Here is a 17,139-nt window from a genome sequence, read left to right as displayed (position 1 = left end):
AGTTGTAAAACAGTGGACTGTTTGAAACATTGTAATGCCAAAGAATTCTTTATTCAAATAAGGTCTTAAGCAGAAGCCCCAAAATAAAAATGCATTGAAACATAGCTTGAAGATGGTCTTTGAGCTTTTCCTTTTAGGTCGACCATTGGTTTATATAGGTTTTAGGATCAATTCAGGTGAATTTTTAAAATTCCAAATTATAATTTTTTTTTTTTTTTAAGAAAGCAGGATTTATTAAGAGTACAGAAAAAGTTCCCACAGTGGGAGGGGACCCGAGGGGGTTGCCCAGGTTATAATTTTTAGTTTATTTTGCAGTTCTGTATTTTGTTGAGGGGAGAATTAAAATGAGTGTCAGCAAAAGAGACCTTATTTTTAGAGCTTAGAACTTATCTTCAGGGTGATATTGTAAGGGAGTAGTAAAGAGTGACCAAAAGCGAAATAAGTGGTAGTATTAGTTTTATAGCCACTTGGAACATCAGCATTTCAGTTCCTTTAAGCAGATGCCTATCAGTTTTTTTGCCTTCAAAAACTTTTCTAATTGTTTTAAAAAATAATTGGACATTTGAGCTTAATGTAGAACTTGACTAGAACTGGTAGGTAATGTTCAGAAATAGCAAGATTTCCACATGTGTTTGGGAGAATTATTAGTCACCCAAAACAAAAAAACAGCAGCAAAATGATGTGATTTAATCACAAAACCTTGGTGCCTCAATTTGGGGCTGATATTTTAAACTGCTTGTTTTCTCTCTCTGTGGCATCTAAATATAGATGTAGCATTTGTATATTCTTGGCAATCATAGATCTGCTGTTCTACCTCTATAGGGTAACATCTCTTTGAAAAACTCTCATACTGAATTTTGTATGGGTCATAGCTCATTCTCTGATAGACTTTTCTATATATTTCTCCATTTGTGGTTGACATCTGAGTTACCTATATTTGTGTGATGTAGTAACATAGATACTTTTACTGATATAAAAGTAATAGTAAATCAGAAGAAGTATTTTAATGTACTCTGTTAGAAAGAAAACTAAGCTGAAGGAAGAGAGTTAGTTTCTTATGCTGGTACAATAGAAAAGTAATTTTATAGCCTTGAACCATTTTACAAAGAAATTAGATCTAAGTCTCAAAACTTAACTATCTTCTAGGTGTGTGACCATCGGAAAGTCCTTTGATTCTGCTTCTTTAAAACTCCACATTTTACAGTGTGTAACCGCATTTGGAAGGAGAGGTGTGGATTGGATTCGGGGCATAGACAATAATTTATACAATGAAATGTATCCCTAATATTAACGTTATTTCGAAACAGAAGTAAGGCAACCCTGTTACCTTAATCACTAGAAAATAGAAATAGCAGGAAAGTTCCATCAATAGAACTTTTGCTTTTCTTTTGTTTCTTTGCTATTTGCCTATGTGATAGAAACTTGTCTCATCAGATTTTGATGTTTCAGGTTAGTACTCCAGTAGTTAAACAAGGACCTGTGTCACAGTCGGCCACACAGCAGCCTGTAACTGCTGACAAGCAGCAGGGTCATGAACCTGTCTCTCCTCGAAGTCTTCAGCGCTCAAGGTTAGTTTTGATACTATGTACTAAGACTACATTATTTTCTTTAACATGGCATACTGCATTGTTTGAATATTTGAATATTATATATGCATAATAGAACTTAATCTTAGAAGAATCTATGATAAAGTAACTTTTTATATTATAAAATTTACAAAGTCATATTTTGTATACAGCAAGTAGGTTATTGTTTCTAGTAGTAAAAACTGAGTTATTTTGAAGAAAGTGGCTCTTTTTCTTTAAAATTATGACTTAGGGGCAACCCCCTCGGATCCCCTTCCACTGTGGGAGCTTTTCTGTCCTCTCAATAAATCTTGCTTTTCAAAAAAAAAAATTATTGCTTAGTAGAATAGCATAGGACTAAAATTATGTGACATTTGTATGAAAAGGGCACATGATTTTATAATACTGGAATTACATCTCTGAAAACCTCCTCATAGCAGTTTTGATTTGAGCGTATTGATGAAGCCAAAAATCTCGTATCTAAAACTTGGGCCAATGTTTCCCAACTGATGTATGTCAGACTTTCCCAGTAGCTTTAACTCTGACCCTCTACGGATTGCTTTTTAGATAGTGATATAGTGCTGTATTGTGTTGTCACATTTCTTTGTTCATTAACAGTACAACTTTAAATGAAATATGTTGAATGAATGATTTTCATTTGATTGATTTTCCTAATTTTATTTCATGCTATGAGGTGGCAAAGTAATTCAACTGTTGTTTTTATTGTTGTTTTCTAAACAAGCATTTCAGAACTTATACCTCCAAATGAGAGTTGTTCCCTACAAAATAATCACCTTGGGAAGCTGTCTTCTTACTCCAGCAATGTTGCCATTGCTCAGAACATTTTTGGGAAATTCTTCTTTTAAATTGTCTTTAGAGGCTGCAGTATTATTTTAAATATCCTCAGTGATGAAAACTCTTCATCCTTTGGGAGATTTAGTTTTTGGAAATAACTGAAATTCATTCAGAGCCAAGTCTGGTGAAGCAGGTAGGAAATCAACTTGGGTGATTAAATTTTTGGTTCTCACCACCATGTCCCCAAACCCTGGCCCAAATCATTCAGTTTTAAAAGAAGATAAACAACCTGAGAGTGTTTTTTTGGTTTTGGGTGTTTTTGTTTTTGTTTTTGTTTTTTTTGGTTTTCTTTTTTTGGTCTCGTTCAGTGCTAGCCAACAAGATGTCTGTATTTTGCTTCACGTTATTTCACCCTCTGATTCAACACTGATCTGATGTTGAACAAAGGCAATATGTATTTTTTTCCTACTTATCTAGATGTATATTAAATACAATCTTCAGATGTGCCCTAAATTAATAGTTGTTAAAATGTGACCATTTTTTAGTTACATTCTTACTAGTGTTTGGTATACAAAGATAACAGGTTGTGCTGTAGCATTTGGAGAGTACAGTTATTTTACATTTGATTCTGACAGTAGTGTTAAAAGGTCTCTTCCCCTCACCACCACCACACCCTCCCCCAAGAGTGTGTTGAGAGATATATGATGTTCGTATACTTTGGATTGTTAATTCTGTTTATTCGACGTTAAAATAACGAATTTTTCTTAGAGATTTGGATATCTTTAAGTTAGTAAAAGGTATTAACAGGAAATTTCTAAGATACCTTGATACTGCTTTTAAACATACTACACATTCAATTCTGTTTTCTCTTCAGTAGCCAGAGAAGTCCATCACCTGGTCCAAATCATACTTCTAGTAGTAGTGCATCAAATGCAACAGTTGTACCACAAAACTCATCTGCCCGACCTCCGTGTTCATTAACGCCTACTCTAGCAGCACACTTCAATGAAAATCTCATCAAACACGTTCAAGGATGGCCTGCAGATCATGCAGAGAAGCAAGTATGTCACGATTCCACATGATTCTTGGCCCTTATTTTACTAGCAAAAGATAATTCAACTTTAAGAAAATTTAATATTGACCTAATATCTAATTTGATTAACTATAGTCATTTAAAAGTATTTGGTTATATACTTATAAAATAGTTTACAACATAACTTTTTGTGGTTTAGAAAATATTTTAATGTAATTATTGTAGCTACTGTTATCAAGTACTCAGCATTTAGCTCAGTGCTAAGTACTTTATTTTCTCCACTGCTTAAAATCACCAAGCAGTACAAATAATGAATTTTCCCCTGTTGCCAGTGAAGCCTCTAAGACCAATTAGGTTATCCAAAGGACACCCAGTTAATACAGTGATGGGGCACAGAGCCACTGTGTTTTTCTCACTCAGCCACTGATCATTTCAGAATCCATTAGAACTGTTAATCTCATATGATTCTCCCACTAGACTAGCAACTAGAAGTTAGGAAACGTGTTTGCTTTGGGATGAGGGACCCTAGTACATTCTGATTATTGCTACTTGCCTCTCCCTTTTATCAGATAACTGATCCTCTGGAGTGTTCTGAAAGTTTACAGAGAATATGTTGTGTATCTCATGATACAGCAATATAGTGAGACTTACCATTATTATACCTGAACTTGTGGGAATGACAGTCTCTTTGGCTGACCCATCATCTTTTATTAACTTCAAATTATGAGTCCCTCTTTTTCCTAGGGCTACACTATCCTAAGATTGGAAATGCTATTTTCTCAAGAAATGAAAAGGAAAAATTTTAAAATAAGCACCTTCTACCATGAGAGACAATTTCTTAGAAAGTCATCTTTAGCTCACCAGCATTTTGGTGTAAAGAAAAAGCATTCTGTAATCTTGGTATAAAGTTCTCCTCAGAAATGTAATGTTTTATTTTGTATATAGTATATTTTATGTGAACTTCATTTCTTTAATTATAGGCATCAAGGTTACGTGAAGAAGCCCATAACATGGGAAGTGTTCACATGTCAGAAATTTGTACTGAATTAAAAAACTTAAGATCTTTAGTCCGAGTATGTGAAATCCAAGCAACTTTGCGAGAGCAAAGGTAATGTTTCCACTGAAATAAGTTTTTATGTTTCTACTATAATTACATATCTTATGTCAAGGTAAAGAACATAAATATTACTTTTGGAATTTAAAGTTCTCTTTGATATACTGTATTATGTCTATAACTGCATTTTCATAATTTTAAAAAATTCCTGGTGATATGGCATGTAGATTTTCTCTTGACCCTTGATAATTACTATTAATATTGTCTTGTATTACCAATAGATTCTGTGGAAGTTATAGATAGAATTTATTTAGTGAAATAGTATATCTACTGTCTTAAGATTTTTTCACCTAAATGCTTCCTCAGATTTCTTAATCTGGTGTTTCACTCAAGTAGAATATCTAAGTCACAGTAAATAGCATGGTGGTTTTTTTAAGTGCTTATTACATATTTGAGGACACACTTTCATTTGGCTTTACGTCCCATGTAAGTCCCTGGGTTACAGTTGGAGTTAATCTTGCCATGAAACCATAAATATTTAGTAAATATCAAGTGGGGATTTATAGTAAACTTGGAAAAGTGAACTTTTATTCTTTATGATTACTAAACTATCTGGAAATACTTTCTGAATATCATCTAGAGTTCTTCTACTCTTAAATTGCCCTGAAATTAGTTCTAGCATATGTAAAACTTAATTTTGGCTTGCTAGACAAACCATTTGACTTTTAGGAAATTATGCTATTTATTTATACACAGTCAACTATCAAGCCAGTATGTGACGATGCCTAATTCACGGGTACAGGCAGTAAATACAGTTCACAGAAGTTCATGGCAATCTAGTTCAACAAGGGGGTTTGTGTTTCATTTTTAAATTTTTGGCTGCATTTTTTATATACCAACATCTACATTCAGAATTGCTCTTCTAATTGATTAGCCTCCTAAACCTAGTTAATTCTAGTCTTACTACATTGTGGGCCAGAGATCATTCAATATAGATTTATCTCGTGTTTAATATTTAATGCTTTTTTAAATGTGATAACTGTGTAGAACAATGAGTTTTAAATCAATTAACTAATTAAATAATTATATTGAAAGTAAATTGAGATGGTGAGAAAATCAAGCATTTTAACATTTGTCATTCTGATGCTTTAATATGTGTCATGTTATTTTATCTTAATTGTAAATAATATTGTTTTTAATTGCAGTTAAGTCCCCTACGTACAAACAAGTTGTTCCAAGAGTGTATTTGTAAGTCCAATTTGTTCTCTAAACCCAACAAAGATGGCCTATGTACCCAATTAACACAACCAGCTATATAGTACTGTACTATAATAGGTTTCTAATACCTTTCACACAAATAATACATAAAAAACAAAAAAGAAAACACTTCTAATCTTACAATATAGTACCTTGAAAAGTACAGTACAACAGATGGCAACAGAGGCTGACATCACGTTCACATCTTTAATGGTTAACAACTTGAAGGTTCGTATGTAGGAGACTTACTGTATTTAGCCGTAAGTAGAATAATTACTCATTTTACTTTTTAAGATGTTTATAGTTAAAAGCTTGGGTTTTCTGTAAATTTTGTTTATACTGGTTCTGATGTCTGCATTTATTTTTCAGGATACTATTTTTGAGACAACAAATTAAGGAACTCGAAAAGCTAAAAAATCAGAATTCCTTCATGGTGTGAAGATGTGAATAATTGCACATGATTTTGAGTACAGGAACTGTAAATCTGTTGCCCAATCTTAACATTTTTGAGCTGCATTTAAGTAGACTTTGGACCGTTAAGCTGGGCAAAGGATATGACAAGGGGACGGGGTCTGTGATATTCAATTCAGGGGAAAGATACAAGATTGATTTGTAAAACCCTTGACATGTAGATTTCTTGTAGATGTATTCTTCACGTTGTAAATATGTTTTGTAGAGTGAAGCCATGGGAAGCCATGTGTAACAGAGCTTAGACATCCAAAACTAATCAATGCTGAGGTGGCTAAATACCTAGCCTTTTACATGTAAACCTGTCTGCAAAATTAGCTTTTTTTAAAAAAAAAAAAAAAAAATTGGGGGGGGGTTAATTTATCATTCAGAAATCTTGCATTTTTCAAAATTCAATGCAAGCGCCAGGTGATCTGTGTCTAAGGAGGCGATTTTGAACCATCTGGGCAGTGTACAAAATATCATGAAACAACTGTTTCCACACTTGCACCTGATCGAGAGCAGTGCTTCTCCACTTGTTTTGCAGAGAAATGTTTTTCATTTCCCGTGTGTTCCATTTCCCTCTGAAATCCTTGATCTGATTTTATCCATATTTTAAGACTCCTCTTTTTCTCCTTTCTTAAGGCACTGTTGCTATGGCACTTTTCTATAACCTTTTCATTCCTGTGTACAGTAGCTTAAAATTGCAGTGATTGAGCATAACCCACTTGTTTGTATAAATTATTGAAATCCATTTGCACCCTGTAAGAATGAACTTAAAAGTACTGCTGGGCATGTGTGCTGAAAGTACATTGATTGCTCAAATATGAGGAAGTGGCCCAATGAACATGGTTGTGGGAGGGGAGGAGGAAGCAGAGCTAGTCAGATGTGAATTGTATCTGTTGTAATAAACATGTTAAAACAACAAACATTGTTATTTTTCTTTTCCTTCGGTCAATGCACATTCAAATTTGAACTGCCTGGGGTCATTTATCAGAACTATTCTTGTTGAATATTTATACTTAATTGAAATAATTCCTTAAGGGAGGTTTTGTTTAAAGCATCTTAACAGGAAATTGTGCATAAGATATTGAATAAAATAGGAAATTCAACAAGAATGATTAAGTCACTTCCCAAGTGGTTGTCATTTGTTAAACCCTGGTTTACCTGTCTTGCTAGTACGACATTTCATGTTGAAGGATGTCTGTGTTGTAGCTAACTGTTCAAGTCTGGTGCTGACTGCTGTTCTTAGCCCTCACAAAACGCTGAATTGGTGTAATTGGAGCTTCCTGCTGTTATCTGGAAATGGTAGGAAAGCTCAGCTTTGTATATTGTTTCCTAAAGTATATTAAAATAAAAAAAGAAACTATTGCTACTACAGAATTACTTTGACTTTTTTCTTTGTAAAATATTTGTCACCTGGCCTTAGCTTGACACTGCCAGTAATATATCTGATCACAAGTTTCTGTGTGAGAAAATCTTTTAACTTCAAAATCTTGACATCTGATTTAGAGAGGGTTTATTTTCTTCCATTGATGCAGATATGTGCTTCCAAAACTACCAGCACCAAGGGCTTATTTTTGATGTTAGTCATCGTCAGTGTTACCACATTCTGGAATACTGGAATACTAACCTAAGTTTCAAAATTGCTCTTGTGCTTTAAGCATATTTAAAGCATAGAATTTGATGCTTAGACTTCTTCATAAATTTAAAAAGTAAACTGTAAGCAATAGTATCATTGGTATTTTCTAAACTATAAAAAGGTTCCAGTGTAATTAAAAGGAATTAAAATCTTATTATGGAAGCTGAATTTTTTTCTTGTAACTTAAGAATACATTTAAAGTGTAAGAAAAGACAAATGTCATTAATTATATCGTCATGAAATGGTCATATCTGTGAGATTGTTGACATTTGCTGAACTTACTCTAGTGTTTGTAAATGAAACCCCAAAGAGCTGTGTTAAGCTAGACTCCTCGCTGTATCTTCTGGAAAAAAGTGGTAATGTAATAGGCAAATGTTTGCTGATCAGGTGGCAACTTGACGTGTGGTTTAAGTATATTTGAATTTGATTTGCTAATTGTTTATTGACCTATGTCACTCTATTCTTTTGTTCTAAAAACCACTTATCCGTAAATGAGTTACATGTATTTAGGAGAAGATGCCTAATTTGAAACTTTAGTGGTCAGTTATTAAAACAAAAATATATTATGGAAATATTTTATAATATTTGACCCACATATGATTCTGTAGTAAATTATTTTAAATACTGCACTTTAATACAGACATGGTTTCCAGCTCCTAACCTACTTGTAACTAAGAATATTTACAGTCCTAGAATGGTCCTCATTTAGCTGGCCTATTGTCGTAGATTTGAACATATACCTTGGTTCAGACTATTTGAAAATAGAAATAATGAATAGCCCCTGGGGAACTTTTTTACTTTAATTACTCTGGTTTTTTCTGTTTAACTACTATAGCATTTAAAAAATCTGGACTATTCCAGAGTTTGGTTTTTTTGTTTTGTAGAGACAGGGTCTCGCTTTGTTGTCCAAGGTGGTCTCAAACTCCTAGCCTCAAGCGATCCTCCTGTCTCAGCCTCCCAAAGTGCTGGGATTACAAGCGTGAGCCACCACACCTAGCTTATTCCAGGTTTTAAGCACACTGAAAACTCAACTTCATGCTTCAGCCCTTTTCAAGACATTATGCTTTTTTTAATAGCTCAAATGTGTAATTTTTTCTTGTAAATCTTACATGTTTCACTCATAAAATCTTGGGAAGGAGGTGCTTAAACCTTTGCAAAGAATGAATTGTTACCCAATTCAGCAGCTGTTTCTTGTTCTGTTCAAACACAACCTTAGCTTTAAGGGACTATTTTCAAGGGGAGGGAGCAGGGCGGGAAGTAATTCTGCTACCGAACTACTGTAGTTCAGGACTTCAAGCTACTGTATTTAGATGTTGGGTTTGAATATACAGATTTCTTTTCAATACCTGTAAATATGGCTGTATTCTTGTATTTGTATGGGAGTGTACAAAATGACACTAAAAAGTAATAAATATGTTTTGACTATATTGTGCAGTTATTTCAGAACAGTGTGTTTTCAAACAGTCTTAGAATGTATAATTTGCATTTGAGTTAGGAAGTTTAAAATACCAGGTTACTACTAAAATTATAATAGTGGTGTATTTAGGTGGTCTATTTCTTAATTGCACCATTTTAATGAAAATTTTAGCTTAAAGTTAGGATTCTTTAGGTCCTGTTTAATATGCTGTACCCGCCTTTTCCTGATCTCTGAACTTTGGGAGTGCCCTAAAGTGCAGTCTGCCTAGCTCATCTCATCCAGGTGTTCAGGTAGAAATAGACCTGGCTGCTCTCCCTCATGGTCAGTCAGGAACGAGATTTCCTGTCTTAGCTGATCTTCCTTTTCATGTGACCATTGACACATACTAATGTTCAGATCTGAAACAACAGGCTGGTTTTTCACTAATCTCACTTGATTGAGGTTACAGTCCCTTCTAGTAACTCCTGTGTACTGCACTTCCAGTTTTTCAATGTTTATTACACATGAAACAAGTGTGTAACATACTATACCTAATGATTCAAGTAGAGTTTAAACCTTTAAAGTTACATGAGAGAGAGGGTATACACTCAGGTTTAATTAACACTCCTAAGGATCGAAAGATTTCAAGAGTCCCAGACATTCCACTTCAGAAGAGTTTGGTGACTCTTATCCAAATTCCAGCTGCTACTTCAAAGTATGCTCAGCTCTTCCACGTTGTGCAAATATCTGGTGGTCTGGTGCTGGGCTTCTTCAGTCACCAGCAGTTAAGACGAGTCTACAAGCATGTTTAGAGATCTTGAAGGGAGAAGAAGTATAACATCCCAAGGGTAGTGCAAAGCTGAGGAGGAAAACGTGCACTTTTAAATCTTAGTGGCCTTATTATTTAGCTTGATTAATCATTGTAGAATAAAGCAAACTAGTTATTCTATTAAGAACTCTGTCATAAACAAGCAACTCTTGGTTTCAGCCTATAGCACAGGCTTTTGGCTTCAGAAATCCCATTCATGTGTCACTTAACATCCTAGTTAGCTCCAGCACTGATCTCTTGAGTTCCCAGAAACAGTCAACTTAGATACTTGTGTTAGCATGGCACGTGACCTAAAAAGAACTCAAGACTTGCACTTCAGACTTTATTATCCAGTTTTCTCATTTTTAGTTAAAGGCACCATCATTCCCCCAGTTGCTCAACACCCAAGTCAAGTTATTCTTGATTATATTTTTTTGCCTGACCCCATATTCAATCCATCATCAAGACCCACAAAATGTGTTTTGGACCTGAGAGCTTCTCACTGCCCCAGTGTTTACCACAATCATTGTGCCTCCTAGCCTTTCTCCTTCTATTTTCTCCTCAGGCTCCCTCAACACTTCTACACAGACACAGTGTCTCCCTCCACCAGAGACATGTAGGCACTATGTTCTGTACAAGATCCTCCAGTGATTTTATACTCGGGACGGAACCTCAAACTCCTACCATGGCTACGTGTTGAGCCCCTGAATGTCACTTCATTCTCAGCCACCAGTTTCTCCCTTGCTCACTGCAATCCCTCCTCTAGCGTTCGCAATTTCTCTATCTGGAAAGATCTTTTGTTAGAAACTTGCAAGCTTGCTGCCCACTCATCAGTCTCCTCAAAGGCCACACCTTAGGGCTTGCCTGGTCACCCAGCCCATATGAAAAAGCCCTCTACCACTCCAGTTCTTCACTTTAGTTTTCTTCAAAAGAATAGTGCCTGATAATGTAGTAAGTACTCCGTAAATAACTTGAGTGAATTGTGAATGTTAAAGGGCTCTAGACAGAACCAGAACTTAACATTTACAGAGGATACTGATAATTTGGAATTTAAGTTTTTATTTTGGTCTTCTCACCTTGGGAGATAGAAAAGGAATGGAAAATAGCTGCTTGTTCCTCTCCAAAGATAAGATTATACCTACTACTCCAAACTTGTCTTAATGGTTATTTTTATGAAATGTGGTCTTTAAGCAAGAGTAATCAACTGAACCAGTAATAACTACAGCCTTTTATGAGCAGGTTTTAGGGGAAGATAAGCTAGTGAGAAATGAGATGCTACTTCTCTGACAATCTTGGGGAGATGGACCAGCCGGAACTAGTCCTGCTTTTAAGGGCAGGGTCAGATGAGGCATGGGGTTGAGGGCTGTCTTGGTTTTACCAGGTGGGACTGAACCTTTGTTTCAGAGAATGAAAAAAAAACCTCCTGGCTTTTTGGGACATGAACCAGGCACTCAAGTTACATCCTAAGCTGTGTCACTTCTATAGGAACTTGGCTGGGATGTGAGACTCGCTTGCCTTTGCAATAAGTGGGAAACGAGATCAGGCACTTAATGCCATTATATGTCCTCATAAATAGGCATCTTCCTGCTGTTGACTGCCCAATTTGATTATTGGGGGTGTTTTGGGATCAGAATAACCTGTTTCTTTTTTTAGATCCAGTGTTTTTACTTTGATAACATACGGACTGATTTTTGTCATTTGTGTGTATTCTGTATCTCCATCACCTAGAAGAATCAGCTCATGTTGAGAGCTCAGCAGATACTTAAATTAATAAACCTCCTAAATTTTACTCCTCCCCAAATGTCTGATGTCTTGACATTTTTATGAGCTAAAACTGTTAAAGTGGTCAACAGAAACTATCACCGTGGTTGGTGAGAACTCTTTTAACATGTTAATGTAGTTTCAGGCTATATTTCTCTATATTTCACAAGCACAAGCGTTCCAAATACACTATCTAAAATACTGATAATGGTATAAAGAAATGCTCAACATCATTAGTCATCAGGTAAATACAAATCAAAATCACAATGAGTAAGATACCAATTCACTCCCATTTGAATGACTGTCACCATAAGACAAAAAAAAAAATGACAAGAATGTGGGGATAAGGGAACTCATATATTCACTGTTGTTGGGAATGTAAACTACAGCTGTTGTGGAGAACAGTATGGAGATCCCCCCCCAAAAAAAACTATAAGTACTACCATATCCAGCAATCCCACTACTGGGCACATACCCAAAAGAAAGGAGATCAGTATATCAGAAGAGAACCTGCATGCCCATGTTTATTGTAGCACTATTCACATAGCCAAGTTATGAAATCAACCTAAGTGTCCATCAACAGCTGAATGGATTTTTAAAATGTATTATGTATATACAGTTGAATATGATTCAGCTATAAAGAGAATGGAATCCTGTCATTCCCAGCAACATGGATGAGCCTGGAGATCATTATGTTAAATGAAATAAGCCAGGAGTAGAAAGATACATACCACACACTCTCATTCATATGCAAAACCTTAAAAAGTTGATCTCTCTTGGTGGCTCAGCCTGTAATCCCAGCACTTTGGGAGGCCGAGGCGAATGGATTGCCTGAGCCTGTGGGTTCAAGACCAGCCTGGGCAACTTGGCGAGACCTTGTCTCTACAATAAATCAAAAATGTGCCAGGAGCGGTAGTACACACCTGTATTTCTGACTACTTGGAAGGCTGAAGCGGAAGGATAGCCGGGCCAGGAAGGCTGACACTGGAATGGCCGTGAGCATGCCACTGCACCCCAGCCTGAGCAACCCAACTCAAGAAAAAGTTGATCTCATAGAAGCAGAGAGCGGAATCATGGTTACTAGAGGCTAGGTAAGAAAGGGAGGAGGGAAATTAGCAAGAGTCTGGTTGAAGGACACAAAATTACCGTAGATAGGGGGAATAAGTTCTAGTATGCTATAGCACTGTAGGCTATTATACATTTCCAAGTAGTTAGAAGAGAGGGTTTTGAATGTTCTCAATGCAAAGAAATGATCAATGCTTGATAGATATGCAAATTATCCTGATTTAACCACTGTACCTTGTATTATTGAAACAACCATGTACCCCCTAAATATGTACAATTAAGAAATAGAGACCGGACTCAGTGGCTCAGCCTGTAATCCCAGCACTTTGGGAGGCCAAGGCGAGTGGATTGCCTGAGCCCATGGGTCTGAGGCCAGCCCAGGCAACTTGGTGATACCTTGTCTCTACAATAAGTCAAAAATTAGTGGATGTAGTAGCACACACCTGTAATTCCAGCTGTTTGGAAGGCTGAGGTGGAAGGATCACCAGAACTCAGCAGGTCGACACTGGGGTGGCAGTGAGCATGCCACTGCACCCCAGCCTGAGCAATGGAGTGAGACTCCAACTCAAAAAAAAAAAAAAAAGGAAAAGAAAAGAAATAGGAACTATCTACTAGGCAGACCAGGTTCTTGCTCTAGTGAAGTTTATGTTTAAGTGGAGGCAAAAGACAAAACATAAACATACAAAACAAATTCAGAATTCAATACATAATACACTATAAATACAGAAATAATTGCTGTGATGAAAATAAAACTAGGTAATAAATTAGACACTGACTAAGGAGTGGGGATGAGGGATTTTAGATGTATAGCCAGGAAAAGCCTCTCTTGAGACATGACGTTTGGGCTGCAACCTGAAGCTTCAGAACAAGACAGCCATGTCAGCTCAACATTGTGTCATGCTTAATGACAGAACTCTAGAAGCTGTCCCATAAACTTCAAGAGCCAGAAGGAGCAAATACTATCGCCACCATTTTCAATACTGTTGGGAAATACTATCCACAGCAAATAAACAGGAAAAAGAAATGAGCTATAATATGAGAAAGGAAGAGGAAAAATTATGGTTATTTTTAGTGTCTACCTGGAAAAGAAAAAAATATATTAAATGAGAATTTAGCAAGGGGGCTAATTGCAAGTTTATTTGTTTTGTTTTGTTTTGTTTGAGTTGGAGTCTCACTCTGTCACCCAGACTGGAGTGCAGTGGCCGCTCCCGGCCACCGCAGCCTCACCTGCTGGGCTCCGGCGATCCTTCCGCCTCAGCCTTCCGAGTAGCCGGAATTACAGGCATGCGCTACCCTGCCCGGCTGATTTTTTGATTTATCATAGAGATGAGGTCTTGCTGCCTAGGCAGGTCTCAAACCCATGGGTTCAGGCAATCCACTCACCTCAGCCTCCCAAAGGTGCGGATTACAGGCTGAGCCACCGAGCCTGGCTTAATTGCAAGTTTAATATGCAGAAATCAACAGCTTTTTTATATAAAAAGTAAAATAGAAGTAAAGATTTAGTATAGCAAAAAAGTGAATAAGACATGGATAGCATCTATGTGAATAGAAAACTTTTTTTAGTTGTAGTCCTGCTCCATCACCCAGGCTGGGATGCAGTGCCACACTCACAGCCACCCCAGTATGGACCTGCTGGGCTCCAGCGATCCTCCCACCTCAGCCTTCTAAGTAGCCAGAACTACAGGTGTGTGCTACCACACCCAGCTGGTTTGTTTTTTTTTTTTAATTTTATTGTAGAGATGAGGTCTCACCAAGTTGCCCATGCTGGTCTCGAACCCATAGGCTCAGGCAATCCATTCGCCTCGGTCTCCCAAAGTGTGGGATTACAGGCTGAGCCACTGAGACCAGCCAAAAAAAAAAAAATTTTAAAGCTTTCTGTGGGATACAGAATATAGCTTAAATAGAAAATATACATGTTCTTGACAGGAAAAAGTTTTCAAAAGTATCAAAATCCTCAGTATATTCAATGTAACTCTAATAAAATATCAACAAGACTTTTTGGGGAAATTTGATGTACTGACGCCTATGTTCATCTGGGAAAATAAATGTACAAATTTTGAAGAAAATTATTTTTTAAAAAGTTAATGGATGATGTTTTAAATATACATTCAAACATACTACAATGTTTTGTGGACCATTTACATTAATACTTCATAAAATGTACAACTTCTATAACTAGTAGATAATGTACTAGAACATAATAGGCAGTCTAGAAAAAACTGAAAATATACATGAATTTACAATGTGATAAAAGTAACATATCAAGTTGATGTGGAGTTAGTAAATATTCAAAATTGGGGAAAACTGGCCAACAATTTTGAAAGTCATAAATCTGGATCTCAGTCTTTCTTGTTACAACAAGTTCTAGATGAATCAAACATTTAAGTGTCAAAATGTAAATATAAAAATTGTAAAAGAAATTATGGGTGTGTTAACTTATAATCTTGGATGAGGAAGGCATATCTCGAAGTCTAAACTGGGATACTAAACTGGGATGCCATAAAGATAAATTACTTTTACTACATGGGAACTAAAAACTTCCCTATGAAAAAAAAAATTAATCCTAACAAGTTAAACATACCAAAAAATAAAGTGGGGAAAATTGCAATGCATAAAAGTGGGAGCGTCCTCACAAAGAGCCCTATAGATCTGAAAGAGGAGCAGGAACAATCCGATGGGAAACCGCAGCAGAATATAAACAGGCCGTTCCCAGAAGAAGTATAAATGCTGATGGTTTCCTGCACTGCTTGCTGGACCTTTGACAAGCCCTCAGAATGCCTGCCTGGCACATAGTAGGCACTCAACCAGTATTTGTGGGATGAGTCCATGAATGAAATGCAATCAAAGCAGAAACACCAAGTTTCAACTACTAGATTTACAAAAACCAAAAGGTTAGATAAAACCCCGTACTGGTAAACATGGGAAACTGGCACTTATTTGGTAATCTCTTTGAATTTTTTAATGTATGCTGTAGTTTGGATGTTTGTTCCCTCCAAATCTAATGTTGAATTTAATCCCAGATGTTGCAGGTAGGCCTAGTGGGAGGTGTTTTGGTCCTGGGGGTGGATCCTTCAAAAACAGATTAATGCCCTCCCTGGGAAGTGAGTGAATTCCCATTCTATTAGTTCCAACGGAGCTTGTTAAGAAGAGCCGGGCATTCCGCCCCCGCCCCCTCCACCCCCCTCCCCCGCCGGCTTCCTCTTGATATATCTTTTTACACAGAGGCTCTCTTTTACCTTTGGCATGAATGCAAGAAACCAGAGGTCCTCACTACCTCACTAGATGCAGAGGCCCAATCGTGAACCCTTTGGCCATCAGACTAATGAGCCAAATAAACTTTTTTGTCATAATAAATTATCCTGCCTCAGACATCCCTTTATAGCAACACAAAATGAGCTAAGACTATGTACACACTCCACAATTCAACAAGTTCACTGCTACATGGATATAAATACAAAAGTAGGTTAAGACATGCGCTAACATGATCATCGCATCATTGTTTATATTACAAAAAAATCAGAAATAACTAAACGCCCATTGACAGGTACTAGTCATTCACAATGGTATATCCACACAGTGGAATGCTGTGCAGATATCAGCAGAATGTTGTAGATCTGTAGGTACTAACAAGGAAAGATTACAAGATTGTTATCAAGTGAAAGATGCAAAACAGTAAATAGAATATGAATTCATTTGGGCAATTACTTAAAATGTAAATGTATATAGATATACACAAATAAAGGAACATATGTATAATATCTTTTGAAGATATACATGGGGGAACATTAATAGTGGCTAACTTTCAAAAGAATGACAGGTGGGAAGAGAGACTGACTCTCATACGATTGATTCCTTATGGTTTGCATTTTCCATTGTGGTTTTCTTTTTTTGTTTTGTTTTGTTTTTTGAGCTGGAGTCTCACTCTGTCACTGAGACTGGAGTGCAGTGGCCGCTCCCAGTCACTGCAGCCTCTACCTGCTGGGCTCCGGGGATCCTTCCACCTCAACCTTCCAAGTAGCTGGAACTACAGGCGTGCGCTACCACGCCCGGCTAGTTTTTGATTTATTGTAGAGATGAGGTCTCATCAAGTTGCCCAGGCGGGTCTCAAACCTACGGGCTCAGGCATTCCACTCACCTCGGCCTCCCAAAGTGCTGGGATTACAGGCTGAACCACCAAACCCAGCCTCCATTGTGGTTTTCAATGGTGCACTGGAGCCAAGCTCAAGAGAACTGACTGTGAAATCGTGCACTTATTCCCAGATCTGTTTAATAGTCTTATACCGCTGGCTTGCAGCTGGCCACGGTGCTATTTATAC

General features: G+C 36.8%; 1 protein-coding gene across 4 annotated transcripts in view; it reads left to right on the top strand.

Moving 5' to 3' along the window:
- Window positions 1–7,529, top strand: part of WAC (WW domain containing adaptor with coiled-coil) — a 91,050-nt gene extending 83,521 nt beyond the window's left edge. For 2 of the 4 annotated variants that reach the window (XM_008065733.1, XM_008065731.1), the window contains 4 exons: window positions 1,450–1,568; window positions 3,238–3,421; window positions 4,374–4,501; window positions 6,074–7,529. In XM_008065733.1, coding sequence (XP_008063924.1) covers window positions 1,450–1,568; window positions 3,238–3,421; window positions 4,374–4,501; window positions 6,074–6,143 — 501 coding nt within the window. In that variant the 3' untranslated portion in view covers window positions 6,144–7,529. Of the gene's footprint in view, window positions 1–1,449; window positions 1,569–3,234; window positions 3,422–4,373; window positions 4,502–6,073 lie in introns of all 4 variants that reach the window. The other 2 variants (XM_008065732.1, XM_008065730.1) reach the window with 1 other exon arrangement.
- Window positions 7,530–17,139: the final 9,610 nt, after the last annotated feature.

Source organism: Carlito syrichta, unplaced genomic scaffold (assembly GCF_000164805.1).
Source record: "Carlito syrichta isolate Samal-C Ts95f unplaced genomic scaffold, Tarsius_syrichta-2.0.1 Scaffold308802, whole genome shotgun sequence".
Classification (NCBI taxonomy): Eukaryota; Metazoa; Chordata; class Mammalia; order Primates; family Tarsiidae; genus Carlito; species Carlito syrichta.
The sequence above is the reverse complement of the archived record's forward strand: the minus strand, read 5'-3'. Positions and strand labels throughout refer to the sequence as shown.